The sequence below is a fragment of the Mesoplodon bidens genome (genome assembly GCF_964165515.1).
Source record: "Mesoplodon bidens genome assembly, chromosome: X".
NCBI classification, from domain to species: Eukaryota; Metazoa; Chordata; class Mammalia; order Artiodactyla; family Ziphiidae; genus Mesoplodon; species Mesoplodon bidens.
In genome coordinates, this window is record NC_138163.1 from 104,028,851 (window position 1) to 104,049,232 (window position 20,382).

At 39.4% G+C, this 20,382-nt stretch overlaps 1 protein-coding gene across 4 annotated transcripts in view; it reads left to right on the forward strand.

Annotated features, from left to right (window-relative positions):
* Nucleotides 1-1,449: 1,449 nt before the first annotated feature.
* The window catches only part of MED14 (mediator complex subunit 14), a 75,052-nt gene continuing 56,119 nt past the window's right edge, over nt 1,450-20,382 (forward strand). For 3 of the 4 annotated variants that reach the window (XM_081222086.1, XM_081222087.1, XM_081222088.1), the window contains exons 1-10: nt 1,451-2,019; nt 6,584-6,610; nt 10,409-10,514; nt 15,370-15,543; nt 16,192-16,321; nt 16,785-16,913; nt 17,229-17,336; nt 17,867-17,999; nt 18,969-19,119; nt 19,561-19,672. In XM_081222086.1, coding sequence (XP_081078212.1) covers nt 1,805-2,019; nt 6,584-6,610; nt 10,409-10,514; nt 15,370-15,543; nt 16,192-16,321; nt 16,785-16,913; nt 17,229-17,336; nt 17,867-17,999; nt 18,969-19,119; nt 19,561-19,672 — 1,285 coding nt within the window. In that variant the 5' untranslated portion in view covers nt 1,451-1,804. Of the gene's footprint in view, nt 2,020-6,583; nt 6,611-10,408; nt 10,515-15,369; nt 15,544-16,191; nt 16,322-16,784; nt 16,914-17,228; nt 17,337-17,866; nt 18,000-18,968; nt 19,120-19,560; nt 19,673-20,382 lie in introns of all 4 variants that reach the window. The other variant, XR_014014230.1, reaches the window with a different exon arrangement.

Below are 20,382 nucleotides of genomic sequence, written 5' to 3' on the forward strand. Positions count from 1 at the left end.
CTTAAGGACCATCTTGTACATCTTGTGTGTGTGTGACCACCACGGCGTTTTAAGTGAAGTCAATAGTTTTCAGAAGAGGAGAAAGAACCTTCAGTAAAACAAATCAAAACAACTGCAAAAAAAAAATGGTACCATTCTAACTAATTTAGAAAAAATGTGTTTGTTTCCTGAGGTAGCAGCATAGGGATGAATCTTAGGGAGGTTATCTGCCCTCCAGCAACTATACCTGTGGGGGGTGGTGTAAGTAATCTAATGTCTTTTTCTGAGTACTATGATGGTATTGTTTGTGTAAATGTGCTTTAGGATCACAAAAGAGGGAGCAAGTGATTAATTACACTACTCCAAAAGTTACACCCTCAAAAGACAGGTGAATGGTCTTCAAGAAGGACTAAGAATTACACAAGTGGACAAGAATGAGAGTATTTTAACCTTACGGAACAACAAGTGCCTCTCTTACACCTAAGAGTTACAGATAAGAATCTCCAAATAGATGTTTGAAAAGGGTCGCAGCAATTGACGCTTTTAAACGGTTGCACATTAAAATCACCTCGGAAGCTTTTAAAAATCCTGAAGCCCAGACCAATTAAAGCCGAGTGTATTGGGGGTGGGGGTGGCATAAGTATTTTTTAAAGCCACCCACCCCTCCACCGCCCAAGATTCCAACGTGCAGGCAAGGTTGAGAATGGCCGCTTTAACGCAGGAAGCAAAATTATTAAACGTGAATTTTGAGGGGGGAAAAAGTGGCAGTAGGGCACAGAAGATGAACTGAAAGTCCTTGGAAGGCAGGGCGGCTACTTCAAGGGCAGGGACAAGAACCAAGTGGGAGAATCATTGGTAGAGGATTTAAGGGCTGTTTCCGTGGTAGAACTGCCAGGATTTGGGGGTCGGTAAAGAGCTCAGCATATATTCAACTCCGTTAAAGTGAAGTTATTCTGCCAGTGGCCCTGCTCCTACCCCTAATCAGATTTTCTCGAATTTTTTCCCACAGTTTAAAAAAAAAAAAATGACGGAAACGTCTTCTATCTCACGAAAGGCACATGGGCAGACTGTGGGCGGGGCAAAGATCTGAGAAGTCAGAAGCACGCAGCCGCAACAATTTCTTTGCGAGTCCAGAACTACAAGTCACAAACATCTGGGATGGGGTGGCCTCCCGGTCTGTTGCACCCACCAGGGGAGCGTTGATCGACACCGCAGCGCAAATTGGAGCCTTTTAAATCCCGGAGGGCGGAGAGAGCAAGGGCGGGGCAACTGCTGACGTTCGCACCGGCCCCGCCCTCACACCCACTTCCGGCGGCGCGCGGCCCCCGCTTCCGCTTTTCCCGCCAGCGCGCCGGCCCCGCCCTACTCCCACGCGCCCCCCAGCGTCCGGGCGCCCGACAGCCGGGAGAAAAGGCACAGGTTGCTGTCGGAAGTCCCCCTTTGGCTCCCTTTCCGTACTGCCTAACAACTTCCGCTTTGGGCCGTCAACATGGACGCTGCGGCTGCCTGGTGGAACTGCCTCTGATCGGTTGCGGGGGCGCAGCTTCTCTGCGGCGCCCACCCCGCTTCCCCGCCCTCCCCCCTCCCCTCTCCCCCTTCCCCCCCGCCCCTTGCTCCAGTCCCTGCAGCCGGCGGGCTTGTCGTTACATGGGGGCGGGCCTCCGCGGCCGGCGCACGGCTTCCTGTTCAGAGGCGGCCTGGCGGTAGTAGGCGGCGGCGGCGGCGACTCCGCCCGCGCCCACTTCGGCGCGGTGATCGAGTGCCCGGGAGGGAGGCTCGAGAGCCGCATTTTGTGCCGCTGCGCCAAGCCCGACCCTGCGCCGCCATGGCCCCAGTGCAGCTGGAGAACCACCAGCTGGTCCCGCCCGGAGGCGGCGGCGGGGGCAGCGGCGGCCCCGCGTCAGCCCCGGCGCCTCCTCCTCCGGGAGCCGCCGTGGCGGCGGCCGCTGCGGCGGCGGCAAGCCCTGGCTACCGGCTAAGCACCCTCATCGAATTTCTGCTGCACCGGGCCTACTCGGAGCTCATGGTGCTGACTGACCTGTAAGTGCCGCGAAATCCACGCCTGCTCCCCAGCCCCCACTTCCCGCCCAGCCGGCTGAGAGGTTCGCACCTCCTTCTCCCCAAAAGGCTGCTGCTTTCTCTTCTTTGCTGGGCTTCTTAGTCTAGAATTTTTGAACTCTTGGGGCCCAGCGGAGGTGGAGGAGAAGCTTTGCATTTGGGGTCTTTCTGGAGATGAAGCAGCCGAGACTTGTGAATTATGCACGTTGTTAAGACTTTCCCTGAAAAGCCAGTCTTTGGAATTTTTGCTCGATTTGCCAGCTGAACCCTATTGATTTCTTGGTTGGAAGCTTTCTAGCCCAGACCCCAAGATTACGGTTTAGGAATACATACTATTCGAGTTACCAAAAAAAAAAAAAAAATCCCAAAGGTGAGAAATTGTTTTACAGCTTCTTACGGTACATTTTAAATGTAGGTTGTAATTACTCCTGACAAAGTTTGAACTCAGGAGATGTATTGTGTATAAAATAATGCAAAATTTTGGATTCCAAGTTTGTTTTTCTGGAACGTTTGAGACTGAAGTCTTCACGCATTTAATGTAAGTAAAGATTTTTTTGTAACTAGCCTGCTGTTATTGTCTCTTGGGGTATGAACGGAGTTTATAGATCACCGAGTTACCGGGTGAAATGCCTTGGGACATGATTAGGGTGTTAATCTCTTCAGAATAGGATCAGAATACACTGTAAAGATTTTCAGGTGTGTGAAGAAAAGAAACTAAAATTTAGGGGTATATATACTTGAATTACTGTTTTACATTTTAAAATTCATGTTCAGAAAAAGTAAGAATTACTAGTTTTCGTCTAGATTCGTTTTTATCTTTTATCTATTGGTAGGCTCCAGATCAGTGTATTCAGTTGAAATACATGAGTATGTAGGTATTAGGCTGTGCAGTGTCACAGTAATTTGTTGCTAGAGACTGTTAAATTTTTTTTTTTTGCAGATGACTTAAAGAATTAGAATAGGCTCCACTTATTCCTGTAAAACATCATTCTGAGAATTTTGATATACTGTACTTTACAGAAAGAAGCCCCCCCCCCACGCCCGTGTAATGAGAAACTTAAATAGCTGTCGTGATGAGGGATTATTGTGGTAATGTACTTCTCTGCACCATTAGTTGTTGGATTTCATAAGAATTTGAGTATCCATGAGAAAATATCATGTACCCGTCCTATGTAGAGCTATGGGAAACTGTTGAAAACTGCCGCTCTCAGTGGTTGTGTAATTTGTATAATTTGTTTTTCCATAGGGCATTTGTAGAACTTCTTTGAATTGTGTTGTTGTTACTGTTTTAGGACTTAGTTATAAAAAGAGAAACATTTATTTTATTGCTGTAGAATAAGTATATAGTTTAATATTTCATCCTGCACCCTTTATAGGTTGATGATTCCCATACTTATTTCTCCAGCACAGGCGTCTCCACTGAGCTGCAGACTCTGTATCCAGGTGCCTATGTTTAAGTGCCTAATGGGCATTTCAGTGGACCAAGTCCAGAACCAAACTCCTGATTCCATTCGATCCCCCCAAAACTTTCCTATCTCACTAAATAGTACCTCCATTCTTCCTCTTGATGCTTTTAGGCCAGAAATTTTGGAGTAATTCTTGGCTCCTCTTTCTTCCAATCCCACCCTCAGTACATTAGCAAGTCTTGTCATCTCTGACTTCAGAATCTGACCACTTTTCAACGTTTCCATCAAGTGTTAATCCTTTGCTCGTGTTACCGCAGTAGTCTGCTAACTGGGGCCTCTGTTGCTACCCTTGCCCCTCTACGGTTTTTCCTCCATAAAGTAGCCAGGATGATCCTTTTTTTTTTTTTTTTTTGCGGGACGCGGGCCTCTCACTGTTGTGGCCTCTCCCGTTGCGGAGCACAGGCTCCGGACGCGCAGGCTCAGCGGCCATGGCTCACGGGCCCAGCCGCTCCGTGGCATGTGGGATCTTCCCGGACCGGGGCATGAACCCGTGTCCCCTGCATCGGCAGGTGGACTCTCAACCACTGTGCCACCAGGGAAGCCCCAGGATGATCCTTCTAAAACTTATTTGCTCACAACTTTCCCGTGGTTCCCCATCTCACTTAGAGTAAAAACTTTTTATAGTCACCTATATAGAGAGTGACCATAAAATTTATGGTCCAAGTCAGGACACTTTTGAGCATGAAAGGTGGTGCTATTAATAGCAATGGCAGAACGACAGGCATAAACCGGGACTATCTTGAGCAAACCAAGACTGTGGTCTACCTTTAATATCCTACATGATGTGTCTTCTCTCCCTTGCCTCTTTAACTTCAATTTCTAATACTCTCCTAGCTTCTTCTGTTTCAGCCACCGCTATTCTTATTGATCTTTCTTGATAGGGTCAGGCACACTCCACCTTAGAGCCTTTGCTCTTCTCGCAGAAATCTGTGTGGCTTGCTTTCACATTTCCTTTAGGTCTTTGTTCAGATGTAACTTATCAGAAAGACTTGGTGATCACCCATGAGAAGTACTCTGCCCGTCAACCTATCCTTCTTACTCACTGCTTTGTTTTTCTACAGCAGTTATTGTTTGTTGTCTGTCGCCTCCTCACTGGAAGTTCTATGAGGACAGGGATTTTGAGTTGTTTGCTACCTTCCCCAGGGCTTAGAACAATAACTGTTCTAAGTCAGGGCATCTGTCATTGTAGACGTGGAGAATTTAAGGGGAAAATTCACTGTTGCTCTTGATACATAGATACATAAAATAACTTTTTTTTCTTTTGATTTGTGGTAACCAAAATTGGTTTAGGAATATACCTTGGAAGTTCCTAAATCATGTATTTTCCCTTGTTCCAGGTAAAAACTGCCAGGATTAATGTATTAATATAAAACCAGTGTTCAAGGTATACTTTGAGTCTTATTTCTGCCACATTTGATGCTTGTCTGTTGACTATTGAAAGTAAAAAAGGTGGTTTGTTTTTGGCCCCAGATTTCTATTTTTTTTTTCCTTTTGCTTGTTCATTTCCTCCCCCGACTCATGTAATACATGCTTTCATTTTAGAGTTTACATTCTGCTGTGATTTTTTTAGAGACTTAGGTTCTTCCTTTTAAAAACCTCTTTTAATTAAAATCAGAAAATGCCAGCATCTCAGTCATGTAAACTTGTCTTAAAACGCTTTGGTGTAAACAAGGTTTCTGTGACTTCTTCCAAAGATTTGCCCTTTAGGGTTGGTTTTTACCCCAAGTGGTGGATTTGTCATCCATAAAGGAATTTTAAATAGATTAGGAGGAATTGGGGGGGGGGGAAGGGATGTAGGCAGCAAAGCCTATCCTTTGTCCCTGAAATGACACCACCTCTGGCAAGAGATGATCCTTTTAGGGTCTCTGGGGGGGTGTGTGGCTAGAACAATGATTCCTATTCTTTCTACCCCCAAAGGCTCTACTGTTCTGTTTTTCTTCCTCTCTCACATACAAGCATCCATGGTTCTCATTCTCTCCCTCTCCTGAGGACAGGGGAGTCTTCTCAAGGAGTGTTTTCCGGATCTTTCACAGGTATAGGAACTTCCCAGTAGCTGCTTTTACTTGCAGTCTTATAATAAGGCCTTAATTTTTGCTTAATCCTCTGATCTCCTGGCCCTTCTAGCTCCTACCTAGTTTCTTGTATCACTTGGATCATAACTTGAGCCTCCATCCCGTTGTCTACCCGAAGAATTGTAGGTAACTCTAAGAGCTCATTTTAATAGTTTCCCTTCCTTGTACCTCGAATCTCTGGCGGTGGTTTTAGTTTTTCTGCACCTGTGGCATGTCGGTGGGGAAGAGGGTCTAAGCGGCTCATCGTGTATTCTTCAAGAGCCTGTTAGATGTAGGGGAGGCTTTAGAGTTCAGGCTGTTGAATCTTGGACCATAGGATAGAGGTTTACAGAATGTGGTGATTCGGGAAGCAAATCAGGACCTTTCTAAGCATCGGTGGATGTGAGAGTGTTAAATGGTATAATTTCGGGGAAAATGGTGACATTGGTTGCTGGCTTTTGTACTGGAGAACTAGCGAAAAAGAGATCAAAATCTCACTGGAGCCGTTTAAAAGTAATCATTTGCATCTAACCAAGCAACATCATAATTACTGTACATCCCTTGGCTGACGCTGGCCCTTTTGTGTGCCTAGCTTCTAGTTTTGCCCACCGTAACAAAACATGGAGGGATTAGTGCTTGGAAGCAAGGTTCCATTGAATATGGGGAGGCTGGCAACTAAGTAGTACCTTGCATCCATGATCATTTTGGTCTTAAAAGAATATTTTCTCTGACTCTCTATGATGTAATGTGCTAAGGTAAGACTTGGTCTTTTTAAATGTTTGAGGTTCATGCAGTATCTTTTGAAGCACTTGGAATGGAGAGAAATGTTCCTTTGTTAGTTTTTCCTTTGTAACTATACTGCCGGAAACTCATAAAATAAAGAGTAGGGAGCCACACAAGCTTGTAGTGTCTATTTATCCAGTTTTTCTGAAATACTAAGGTATTCAATAAGTCAAAGTAAAGACCATCATCATATTTTGATGAAGGTGTGCATGTATTTAGTCAGTTTCTTTGTTTTTTTCTTCTTAGACTGCCAAGGAAATCTGATGTGGAAAGGTGAGTATGAAAAAAACCTTAAACCTGTGTCTTTGTTGATATATCTATGAGTATGTGTGTGTGTGAGTGAGAGAGAAAGTGGCGGGGTGGGGAGGTACGTGTAGGTATGGGTGGTAGAGCTGTGGACCGGGAACCCAGGCGCGGAGAGCCTAGGGTGACTTCACACCGTTTGTTTAAGGAGCCCTGGGAAATCTAATTTCCTCATCCTTGACAATTCTTGGTATGAGGCCAGCTCTGGACCTTCTCTTCTAGAAATCTTTATTGAATCACTGACCAGGTCAAGTGCCTGAGGGGGTAGGAAGATGTAGAAAATACAGAACTAAATGGAGAAAGCTGAGGAAGAGACTGACTTTAGAAAGTTTGCTGCTAATTTATCATTTGCTGCAATGATGCTATTAGATATCTATGGAGAGTGGACATTTGTCTACTGCTATTGCTGTTTTATAGTTAAGAGAATTTTGATGCAGTTGGAGTTTGGGGCTTAAGACATTACTAAACGCTAGTATGTTTCCATAGTCCAAAGGAACAAGATAAATTAAGGTTTCAAAGAAATCAGGTGATGGAGATTTAAACTGTGGCTACAGTATAGGCTACTTGACTCTATCTTTGGACCTACTTATGCTCCTTGGTTGATCTTTTTTTTAAATACCAAGTCACTAGGGTGGATTTTAGCATTTATTAGTGACTACGTTCCACTCCCTACCCGCAGTGATCTTTCTGAGAGAATTAGACATAGATCAAAAAGCTAGAAGTGGAAGAGACAATTGAAGTATTATGGTTTGGCTGGTCCGTTTTTAAGGAAGGAAATGAAAATCAGGATTTGAACAAAAATAAACAGATGGGACCTAATGAAACTTAAAAGGTTTTGCACAGCAAAGGAAACCATAAACAAGACGAAAAGACAGCCCTCAGAATGGGAGAAAATATTTGCAAATGAAGCAACTGGCAAAGGATTAATCTCCAAAATTTACAGGCAGCTCATGCAGCTCAATATCAACAACCCAATCAAAAAATAGGCAGAAGAACTAAATAGACATTTCTCCAAAGAAGATGTACAGATTGCCAACAAACACATGAAAGGATGCTCAACATCATTAAATCATTAGAGAAATGCAAATCAAAACTACAATGAGGTATCACCTCACACCAGTCAGAATGGCCATCATCAAAAAATCTACAAACAATACATGCTGGAGAGGGTGTGGAGAAAAGGGAACCCTCTTGCACTGTTGTTGGGAATGTAAATTGATACAACCACTATGGAGAACAGTATGGAGGTTCCTTAAAAAGCTACAAATAGAACTACCATATGACCCAGCAATCCCACTACTGGGCATATACCCTGAGAAAACCATAATTCAAAAAAAGTCATGTGCCACAATGTTCATTGCAGCTCTATTTACAATAGCCAGGAGATGGAAGCAACCTAAGTGTCCATCGGCAGATGAATGGATAAACAAGATGTGGCACATATATACAATGGCATATTACTCAGCCATAAAAAGAAACGAAATTGAGTTATTTGTCATGAGGTGGATGGACCTAGCATCTGTCATACAGAGTGAAGCAAGTCAGAAAGAGAAAAACAAATACCGTATGCTAACACATATATATGGACTCTAAAAAAAAAAAAAATGGTTCTGAAGGACCTAGGGGCAGGATAGGAATAAAGACGCAGACCTACTAGAGAATGGACTTGAAGAGACGGGGAGGGGGAAAGTTAAGGTGGGACGAAGTGAGAGAGTGGCATGGACATATACACACTACCAAACGTAAAATAGATAGCTAGTGGGAAGCAGCCGCATAGCACAGGGAGATCAGCTTGGTGCTTTGTGACCACCTAGAGGGATGGGATAGGGAGGGTGGGAGACGCAAGAGGGAAGAGATATGGGGACATATGTATATATATAGCTGGTTCACTTTGTTATAAAGCAGAAACTAACATACCATTGTAAAGCAATTATACTCCAATAAAGATGTTCAAAAAAATATTTGACAGCAGCCAAAAATAAATAAATAAATAAACTACCCACAGTGCATTCATTTGGGGGAAAAAAAAAAGAAAATCAGGATTTCTTCTGTCCACTCTGGGGTAGGAAGGGAAACTGGGCCTTGGAAAACCAACTCATGCTGCCTATCACTTGAGACAGTGTGGTGTCAAGAAAATACCATATTAAAATAGTTTACAAAGGGGGATGTCTCCTTTCCAGTAGAGGAGCTCCTCTGGCAACGGAATTAGTAATATACAAATATGTTTACTCTGTGAGAGAAGAGACCTCACATCCTCTGTAAGCCGTTGCTAAGTTAGAATGACAGCACTGAGGCTCCTAGCACTGAGGTGACTGCCAGATCTTAGTGTACATTTAACATTTCTGCTGTGTTCCAGTCTTGCCTGTGATGCTCTCTGCTTGTTTTATCTCTAAGGATCCTTCACAGACCCTGGCAAAGAGTCATAATTGTATCAGTGTCCTTGATTCTTCTCTTTCTACTACCAATAATCATATTGCAGGCTGAACCTTAAGGAAGTCTTTCAGGTTGTTTGTGGGCTACGTATGCTCTCAATAGGAGCTAGACTCTGTGGTCTTCAGTTAGGATTATGCTTCAGCAGAAACTTTCATTTTGGTGCATTGCATTGTGGTATTGCTGTTGGTGAGATACAGAGGTGTGGGTTGGATCTACAGGTCAGTGAACAGCTGTAACAAGATTAATATGTCAGAGTCCACTTGGAGGGAGGTTGGTGTCTTGCTGGGGCCTGTCATCAGTCCTGGCCTGTCGAATATTTTTTTGTGTGGTAAGGTAAACCATGAAAGGTATGATTATCAGTTTTGTAGCCGACATGAAGTTGAGAGGTCTAGCTAACACGTTGATTGACAACGTAAAGCTTTTAGTAAAGCTTTTAAGCCTTTATGAGGAGATGATAAAAATACTGATGAGTATGGGGAGAAAAAGCATTGTAGTGGGTATAGCATAAAAATAGATATGGACAGACCTTCTAGCTTTTATTTTTAGTACTTTGTTATTGAAATTAGTTTGGTAAAGAGTTGCATAGTTAAGCTCTTTTTTTTTTTTTTTTTTTTTTTTTTGCGGTACGCGGGCCTCTCACTGCTGTGGCCTCTCCCGTTGTGGAGCACAGGCTCCGGACGCGCAGGCTCAGCGGCCATGGCTCACGGGCCCAGCCGCTCCGTGGCATGTGGGATCTTCCCGGACCGGGGCACAAACCCGTGTCCCCTGCATCGGCAGGTGGACTCTCAACCACTGTGCCACCAGGGAAGCCCCATAGTTAAGCTCTTTATTCACTTTTATAAATCATGCTCTTGCAAGATGGGAAATGGGCCCTTGCCTTCGTAGAAATAATACAGCTTCAAGTTTTGGTAAAGAGCTATTTCACTTCCTCTCTCTTACCAGAAAGGTTACTAATTCATAATTCATAATTTCAACTTCAAACCATAATTTGGTCCCCTTTGTGACCCAGTTAACTTCTATATAATAATTTTATATTTGTGAATTTAGTATATTTTAGTAAACAACTTTTATTGCAGTATAAAATTAATTTGAAAATGTGATTCATTGCTTAAGCATTCTATTGGAGATGTTACTCTGAGGTAGAAAATGAAGTATATGCAGGTGGTATACAAAATGTGACAATAATTCATATTTAAATAAATATTTTAGGTGGTTCATTTCATTGTAATGGTTGTAAACAAAGACTGATTCATATTTTATCTCAGATAAAGTAAATTGTGAAATACTCCTTCAAATTTGTTGGTTCATTAAAAGTTGTTTTGTTTTATTTTAAAGGAAAATAGAAATAGTGCAATTTGCTAGCCGGACACGCCAACTCTTTGTTCGATTATTAGCTTTAGTAAAATGGGCTAATAATGCTGGCAAAGTGGAAAAATGTGCGGTGAGTTAAACTTTTGACTTTATTTTTTATAAAATAACTTTTTTGGAATGTTAACTTGTAATAGGCATAGTTTCTAATTTTAGCTCTAACTTATATCTGCTGATATGTTTTGGGATACATTACTTATGTGAGTAATCATTATTTCTGTATGATAATGTATAAGTATATATCTGTAGAAGCTTAGTATTTGTTTATGAACACCTACTCAGAAAAAAGAGTAGGCCATATCTGGAGATGTCATTACGCTAGAAGACATTAAATATGAGACTGGACCTAAAGGGGGAAAATGGTTAGCTTACATTCATATGCTTCCTTAGAGTTTGCAAAGTATTCCCTAAATTTGCCTACTGATTTCTTGACAACCCTTTGAGAATGGCAGAGTCGGTATTCTCTTCTTATTTTACAGATGAGGAAATAAGGTTCCTAGAAGTTAAATGGCTTTTTCAAGGCCACAGAGCTGATGATAGCACTTATCTGTCCCTTTGTTTTTTCATCTGTTCATTCTCCAACCCTTTATTGCACACAGGGCATAAGGCATGGTGATTGGAGACTTGAATAAGGCATAGTCCCTGCCCTCAGGAAGCTCATGGTCTTTTGACTGTTGAGTCATTCTTTTGAATTCAAAGGAGTGACCTGTAGTGAAGTGCACCAAAGATTCTAAAATACGCACCCCCTACCCCCCACAAAAATTTTAAGCTATGTTCAAGAAATGTTAAGGAGGAGAAACATCAGTAGGGATCTTGTGTTAGCCTGTTGAGCTCATAACTTGGGGAGGATGATATGATGAGACATAAAATGAGGAGAATGGAGTTCATATTGGAAAGGATAGAGTAATTATAATAAAGTGAATAAAATCTTAAAATAATGAGAACATTTATTTATCCACCATAATTTATTTTTTGCACCCTGACAAGCTAAGTTGAAATATTTTTATAGTAACTTTACATTTGCAAATCTATTGGGGTTTGCATATTCCATAAAATTTCCCTTTAGAAAGTAATCTACAACACAGTGTGTTTCTGCATATGATTTTCTGACATCTCCCCTCAATTTTAGCCCAGTGCATTTGCTATCCTCAGTTTCACTAGGTTCCCTTATCATTAGAAAGAAAGCTTATGTGAAAATTGCTAAAGTGAAAGGAAAAAAGAGGTTTGAAGAAGTTGAGAATTTAAAATTCTAGAATAATATATTTTTTGAAAGTTAAAAGAAGACACATTTCTAGCCACAGATCTTTTGTCTCTAGGAGTAAGCTGGTATCATCCTTTTATATAACATTGATCAAAGGGGGAGGATATTTTGTACCATATATTGAATTTTCTTTATGGGGGAAAAGTCATTTTATTCATGTTGTCATCATTCAAAGGATAGTTTTTATTATAAATATTAATAAACAGGCTTATTCCAAGCTTATTTACCAGAAAGTTTACAACTCATTTCATTGTTTTGCAAATTTAGGCACCAAGTCTAATGAATCTATTTTGGCCAAAATGAAGAAGCATGGTATAGTATTTCTGAGAAGCCTAAGGTTTCTTTTCAGTAATTAGTTAAATTGAGGTAATCTTTTCCTAGAGATATTCAGACTTTCAGTGAAGAGTTAAGTATTACTGAGGTATATAAAATCCGAGTATTCAATTTTTCAAATCTAGTTTTAAATCCCTAATTATACCATGGGTATTTAAATTACCTGTTTGATACTACTGAGCTGTATGTCGTTAAAATAATATCAAGCAAAATCCAAAACTCTTGGTTTTCATATTGAGCCATATTGTATTTATCTTTCATTAATTCATGGTATAATATTTTCCTATTAGTTTTTTGAATTGGCTGTTCCAGTAAGTCACATTCTGAATAAAGTCTCATATTGAACTTTATACATAAAGTTTTGGTATTTTTGTTTTGTGAATGTAGATACAGAGATGTGTTTTTGTCAGGGATAAAGTCCATCAACTGGAGAATTAGAGGATTATTCACGTTTTGACACTTGTGTTCTCAACCTAATGATTATTTAACTAGACTCATTAGAGGTTCTTAATAGATAATGATCTTTAGCCATGCCAGACATATAAAGTGTTTAGCTGAGTGTATAAATACACAGTTTATAGAACTCTAACTAATGGTAAAGCAGTCTGGATAATGTTTTAGCTAAGAAAAAGAAAAAATATCTCTCTCCTCCTTGAGCTTTTTTAAAAGCAATTTTGAGATATAATTCACATACCATACAATCTATCCATTTAAAATGTACAATTCTGGGAATTCCTTGGTGGTCCAGTGGTTAGGACTCCACGCTTCCACCGCAGGGGGCACGGGTTCAATCCCTGGTCAGGGAACTAAGATCCCACATGCCGTGCGGTGTGGCCAAAAAAAAAATAGTAATAATAAAGTGTACAATTCAGTGGTTTTTAGTATATTCACAGATATGTGCAACCATTAGCAGTCAATTTTAGAACGTTTTCATCACCTCAAAAAGAAAATCATTACCCTTTAACTATCACCCCAAGTACCCCCCAGCCCTAAGCAACCTCTGCTGTCTCTATAAATATGCCTATTCTGAACATTTCATATAAATGGAATCATAATATATGGTCTTTTGTGATTGGCTTCTGTCATTTAGCATGATGTTTTCAAGGGTCATCCATGTTGTACTTGTACTGTACATGTATCAGTACTTCATTTTTATAGCTGAATTGTATGGATCTACTACATTTTGTTTATCCATTCATCAGTTAATGGACTTGTAGGTTGTTTCCAGTTTTTGGCTGTTATGAATAATGTTGCTATAAACATTCATGTACAAGTTTCTCTGTGGACACGTGTTTTCATTTCTCTTGGGTATATACCTAGGAGTGGAATGGCTGGGTCATACAGTAACTGTATATTTAATAATCATTTGAGGAACTGCCAGACTGTTTTCCAAAATGGCTATACTATTTTACATTCCCACCAGCAATGTAAGAGGGTTCTCATTGCTCCATGCCAACACTTGTTATTGTCTGACATTTTGATTCTGGCCATCTTGGTAGGTGTGAAGTGGCACTTCGCTGTGTTTTTTGTTTGCGTTTCTCTGATGACTAGTGATGTTGAACGTCTTTTCATGTGCTTTTGGCCATTTGTATATTTTCCTTAGAGAAGAGTCTGTTTGGTACTCAGTTAAATTTTAAAGGAGATTGGTATTAATCATATCAACAGTTGGTATGTGAGTACTTAAAAATAAAAAAAGAACATGATTATTAGGGACCTATATGGATTCACTAATAAGTAACTCAAAACTAAACTTTTATCTTTATTAATTTGATTTCTAAGTCAAAGAAATATAGCTGGAGCTAGTTTATTTTGAGTTGAGCAAGGTAGTTTAGAGAGTTTCATTAATAACCCACATTTAAGGTGGAGTGATGTAGGCTCGATGAACTGTGGCACCCCACTAGGGTTGATGCACATCTTCCTGGACGGAAATGTTTAGTATTCTTTGGCCTAAGCATTTTTACAGTGTCTTGAGTGAATGGAGGCTTGGGATGACCTAAATCTAAGTAAAAACCTATACAGAAGTTGAGAGAAGCAGGATTCAAATATGTTAAAAATCAGAGTACAGTCATGCTTTAGGTTCAAGGTGGGAAAGGGGACCTTGCTTGATAGAGATTCATGCACAGAAGATCAAGGCCTTTTAGTTAACTTCAAGCTTGCTGTGTGTTAGCAGTGTCGTGGCTGCTGATAAGAAGGTAGTGTTGGTGGTGTTAATAGAACTCCATTTTACTAGTCATGGAAGGTAGCACTTCTGCGGGGCTGTGCTGGTCTAACTAAGAGTTAGAAAAAACATTTTTTGCTTCCAGCTTCTCTGATTATTCACTATCTTTGAGCAAGTGTCTAAACCTCAGTCTCAATTTTCTCATCTCTAAGATAATAGTAATTATCTTGTTTTGTCTATTTCCTAGAGTCATGAAAATCAGATAATAAAATAAGTGTGGGAATACTGAGAAAAAGTAGGGCATTGTGTGTGCATGATGTGTTATTAACTCTGGATACCATATTTTAAGTTGATCACTGATAAACTGGAGCATTTCCAGGCAGTGGAATAAGGATGGTGAGTCAGGAATTTGGAATGTTCAGCTTGAAAATAGAGTGGGCTTCCCCTGTTTGAAGGACGTGAAAGACTTTAAGTATTGTTCCAAAAAGGAAGTAGTTTTCAGCTTCATGATGACCTCTACTAGTTTAGGCACACTTGTGAAATGCATTGAGTAGAGAACTGATGGAAAGGATTTCTGTATTGGATGTGAAGTTGGTCTAGATCTCATAGTGGACAATGTTTACTGTGTGTTTTACATGTTCTAGGCACTGTTCTAAAGGTTTCATATGCATAAACTCTTAATCCTCGAACAACCTTATGAGGGGGAGGAAATCATCTCCATTTTATATTGAAAAAACTGAGGTAAAGAGGGATTTAAGCAACTTGCCCAAGGTTATAGGGCTAGTGAGTTGCAGAATTAAAATTGAGACTAAGGCAGTCTGGGTCCAGGAGACCATGCTTTTATGTCTCCTTTATTACCAATCAACTCTAGAGGTCTGTAAGAGAAAAAGCATTGTGTTCTATTTATTTTTCCTAACTTGTCATATGTATGTGTAATGTTAAAGATGGAGAAGCGAATTGGGAAACCTTTTATTTAAATTGATAGAAAATTACTGGTTTTTAAAAATATTTCTTCTTTCCTCAAATTACTGGAAAATTTTTTGATGAAATATTTTGAAATATGGAAAAGCTATATTAATTCCTCTCAGAGTTTACTTTGGAATCAATAAATGATATTTGATGTGAAAAGTGGCTGGTTTTCAAGGAAGCGTAATACATATACCCTTTGCTTTGAAGATGATCTCGAGCTTCTTAGATCAGCAAGCCATCCTGTTTGTGGATACTGCTGATCGCCTGGCCTCATTAGCTAGAGATGCTCTGGTCCATGCACGCCTGCCTAGTTTTGCCATCCCATATGCTATTGATGTACTGACTACTGGGTCTTACCCACGGCTGCCAACCTGCATTAGGGTAAGTGCATTCCTACCCCAGCCCATCCCCAAAAGTTGAAGGCTTTGGCATTGGATTCTACAATATTAATAAGTAGCCCAGCCAAAACAAAAAACTGTTCTGTATTTTTTAAATAAATATTTCATGTAGTTTGCTTTTTTCTCTATAATTAAAATTTGGAGGGGGCGGGTTTGAAATAAATTGGAGCCAGAATGTGAGTAGCTATCAAAATGAGTTTATTTATTTATTTAGGTGAGGGTGAACAGAATTATGAAGGTAACTTAACATCTATTTCAGATGTGAAAATATGGCACGCTAGTTGCTTTTTGGAAGTGTTTTTTTTAAAATTTGTTGTGGTAGTTGTTTACTCACTTGGTGCTGTTGTATTTTATACTTCTAAGAAGTGGTGAAAGTCATCTAGTGACATTAAGTTGGTTTCATAAATAGAACATGAAGAAGATCGTGTTGCATTACCATCTTAGCTGGGTGACTGGTGGAATCATTGACACTCTAATGCATGATAGTAATGGTCACTATTATTGGATGTAGACTGCAGAAATGAGTGTTGAGGTTCTCTTGGGTAAAGTAAGAAAATACTGTGTTAGAACAGGCGCAGGTAAAAATTGTCTCTTTGTACATTATTTTTAGATCACTTAAACTTTTTTGTAGGATAAAATTATTCCTCCAGACCCAATTACCAAAATTGAGAAACAAGCTACACTTCACCAGCTGAACCAGATTCTTAGACATCGGCTTGTAACCACAGATCTTCCTCCTCAGTTAGCAAATCTTACAGTTGGTATGTACCTGAAATACATTTTTAAAGAATTGACTCGTTTGAATATTTTTCAAACAGCTTTTGGGGTTTTATCTTTTAAAATATCCTTATGGAGTCTTGACCTACAATTTTGGTGGTGTTTGAATCCGTAACTTGTGCCGTATCATTTCCCTTCAGTACCTGGAAATACAGTGCTGGTATTTGAAGCTGGGGAGTGGGCAAGATTACCTGGGGCTGGAGGAGAGACTAGGTCCTAGAGTTGAGCCTCAAGAAAATATTGTTTCTTGATGTTAGAAGAGTTGCCTCTGGTTTCTTGATAACCTGGAAGCTGGCTACTGTTTATGCAGGAACCAGTGAATTGTCTGAACACTTATGAAAGACTCTTCAGTCTATTTAAAATTTCTTGTGAGCGAGACTGAAAGTTCTAGGTTAGCGGGAAGCTGCTTATTTTCTAGCAAAGTAGACCTTCTTCTTCTTCTAAAAGCAAATGGCCGAGTGAAGTTTCGAGTTGAAGGAGAATTTGAAGCCACCTTGACTGTGATGGGAGATGACCCTGATGTTCCCTGGCGTCTTCTCAAGCTAGAAATTCTAGTTGAGGATAAGGAAACAGGAGGTAAATCATAAATAATGATTTAAATCATATGTATTGATTTAAATGTTTGGTGTTATATCATTGAAACATTCTTGCAGAATAATACATGTGTTTAGCAATTTATCCTGTAATCTGATGCAGATTTTATGATAATCGTAACTGCCTGCTGACCACAGAAGTTTCAGTGTTTCTCTAGTATACTCTCTAGTTTTCATAGATAATTTCAGTTCTTTTTTTTAAACTCATCGTTAGTGAGTATACTCTTCCTTAGTTGGTCTATGACACAATCTGTACACTTTTCTGATTAACCACCTTCTTTTCTCCTGCCAATGGAAGATGGGCGAGCCTTGGTTCATAGTATGCAGATCAACTTCATCCATCAGCTGGTACAGTCTAGGCTCTTTGCTGATGAGAAACCTCTTCAGGACATGTACAACTGCCTGCGTATCCTTCTGAAATTTGAGCCCTGTATTTGTAAAGAATTTGTGTCCCCCAGCACACACACAATTTCCATCTGCCCCTAGTCCTGAACTAGAGCAGCTTAAACTCTCCCTGTCACCCTTTTTGGGTGGAAACGGGGGCTGGGGAACTGGCCAGTGTAAAGAATAGTGATATGTCTATAAAAAATGAAGTTTTTAATTTTACTATTGACTTTGCAGGTAAAAACTTTAAATGATGAGGTAGAAATAGTACTATTTGGAGAGAAAAAATAGTACCATTTGGTCTACCCATATTCTCTAAACTATGATGAATTAAGGGGTCACCTGGACCTTACGTTTTGTTTATATTGGTTCAAAATTAAATACAAAACCTTTTTCTAAAATTATGTCACGAATTCCAACACTTTTTGTATAAGCCATTGGAGAAGTATAATAGCCAACTTTTGGGGAATAGAGCGTTTGTTAAATTAAGTTTGCTTATACTTCACTGGCTGTTGTAGTAATATATTAGATTTGCTTAACAAGATCCATCAGATTCTTTCTGCTTATCACTTCAGTTAGAAGTGCTACATTCCCAAACTCTAATGTTAATCCGAGAGCGGTGGGGAGACCTCGTACAGGTGGAAAGGTATCATGCAGGAAAATGCCTCTCCCTCTCAGTTTGGAAGTAAGTAAAGTTGATTCTGGTGGGGTCATGCAATGACTGTAAATATTCTTTTTGTTTCTCTCTTTCTCTCATACATCTGATTTACCATATACCTCTGTGTACCTCTAGCAACATGATTTTGTATGGTAGAGTCCTACGGTATATAAACCACATAGGACATCCATAATTGACACCTTTCTTAGAACATGGCATATTTTAAATATGTAGACATTTATCTATTGGTACTAAAACTTACTTTTTTTTTTTTTTTTTTTTGCCGTACACGGGCCTCTCACTGTTGTGGCCTCTCCCATTGCGGAGCACAGGCTCCGGACGCGCAGGCTCAGTGGCCATGGCTCACGGGCCCAGCTGCTCACGTGGCATGTGGGATCCTCCCAGACCGGGGCACGAACCCGTGTCCCCTGCATCGGCAGGCGGACTCTCAACCACTGCGCCACCAGGGAAGCCCAAAACTTACTATTCTTAAAGATTAGATTACTCTGGCTTCATACCAGATTGCTAAAAGACCATTAGGTTAGATTATCAGGTATCATTTTTAAAACATCCTTGCTTATCACAGTGTTATATTTTGAATTACACCTTTCAAAAACTTTTGGGGAAGTTTTTTGGGGAAAATCAGTATCAGGCTGTTTTACAATCCTCTATTCCCTATTTGAACTTTGCTTGATTCCCATTTTCTGTAAAGGAATCAGAGGTGAATAGACATCACTTAAAGGTTGTTTTGGCCTTTTTGTGTGTGTGTGCATGTGTTTTATTTTTAAATTCTGTGTGTTTTTTTTAATGTAGTAAATCATATTGTGTTGGATTACAGAATAGCTGTCTTCCCAATATTAATATTCCCTCAATGAATAGTGAGGACCTGCCATGTTCTAGGCTCTGGATAAGGTGCACAATAGACTGTCTCTCTTTTATTCCAGAAGTTAACAGACTGTGTTGAAAAAATTCTTAATATTTCTTTTTTCTCTTTAGTCAACAGGTTCTTGGGAGAAAAACAGGGACAGCATCTGTTCACAAAGTTACAATTAAAATTGATGAGAATGATGTCTCCAAGCCTTTACAGATTTTTCATGATCCTCCTTTGCCAGCTTCTGATTCCAAATTAGTAGAAAGAGCCATGAAGGTAAAAGAACTCAATATATTTCAATATTGGTTTGATTAAATGAATATAGTAATATAACTTACCATTTATACTTAAACTTTTAGCACAAATCCTTTAAAATACCTAATTGTTCCTAAAACCCTTTATGAAACTTATTTTAAATGAATGTTATGCTTGTACATTTGTTGTGGTTGTTTTAACATCTAATATAATTTTTAAGATGTTCTTTCAAATTTTTTAATTTAGATCAGATCTATAGTTGCCAGAATGTTAACTGTAGCCTTTAAGTTATCAATACCGTTTAAATTTATTTTTTTAATTTTAAGTTTGCTTTCTTTTACTGGTTAACACTTAATCATTGTGATTCTAAAAGGAAGTATCTTGGGGCACAATAATCTACTCTCAGGCTTTTAAAATAAAAATGTTTAAATTGCACATACAATTCTGTTCTTGTTTATGCAGATTGATCATTTATCAATAGAAAAACTCCTGATTGACAGTGTCCATGCACGAGCTCATCAGAAGCTCCAGGAACTGAAGGCCATTCTTAGAGGCTTCAATGCCAATGAAAATTGTAGGTTCTTTTAAATTGGCATTTCTGTCTTTCTTTTGTTTAAATTAGTATCCACTTCTATTTTCTGAAGAGTCTTTCTTAATGATTTTTTTCCTGATACACTGATTTTGTTGTAGAGGCTGCATTTTAATTTGTGATCTACCAAGCTTGTCTTAATTTTTCCCTTACTTTCTTCTTTTTCATTTAGTTTGACCTTATTTTTGAAATGTATGTATATCAACTCTCCTTAAAACTTTTCTTTCCTATTGAAATAGAAGCTATTTTAACATTTTAATATGAATCTTCTTTTGTTTTTTCTTCTAAAAGGTTAAGGCAGCTTTGCAAATATTTATAATGTATTTATGAAATAATGCCTGTTTGAATGAAGCAAAATATATCCCTTGTCTTTTTAAAAATGTTTTTGAGTTGTTAATACCTTAACAGGGTTCAAAATAAGAAATACAGATATGCACACATAGTGAAAAATCTTCTAATTACCTGGTATATTCAGAGCAGATGGGGACGGTCAGTCATTTACAAAGTAAGTGCTTTCATTCTAGGAATATAGTTTCATAGTACCACAATGAACATATTTACTATTCCTACCCCAGTTGTTTTTGGCTGTGATTACCTGGTGCCCACAGTATTTTTGCAATCTTAATTTTTCTAATTTTAATTATTTCTAATTTTTCAAAATAGTAAAATTCTAAAATATCATTGGGATTGTAGAA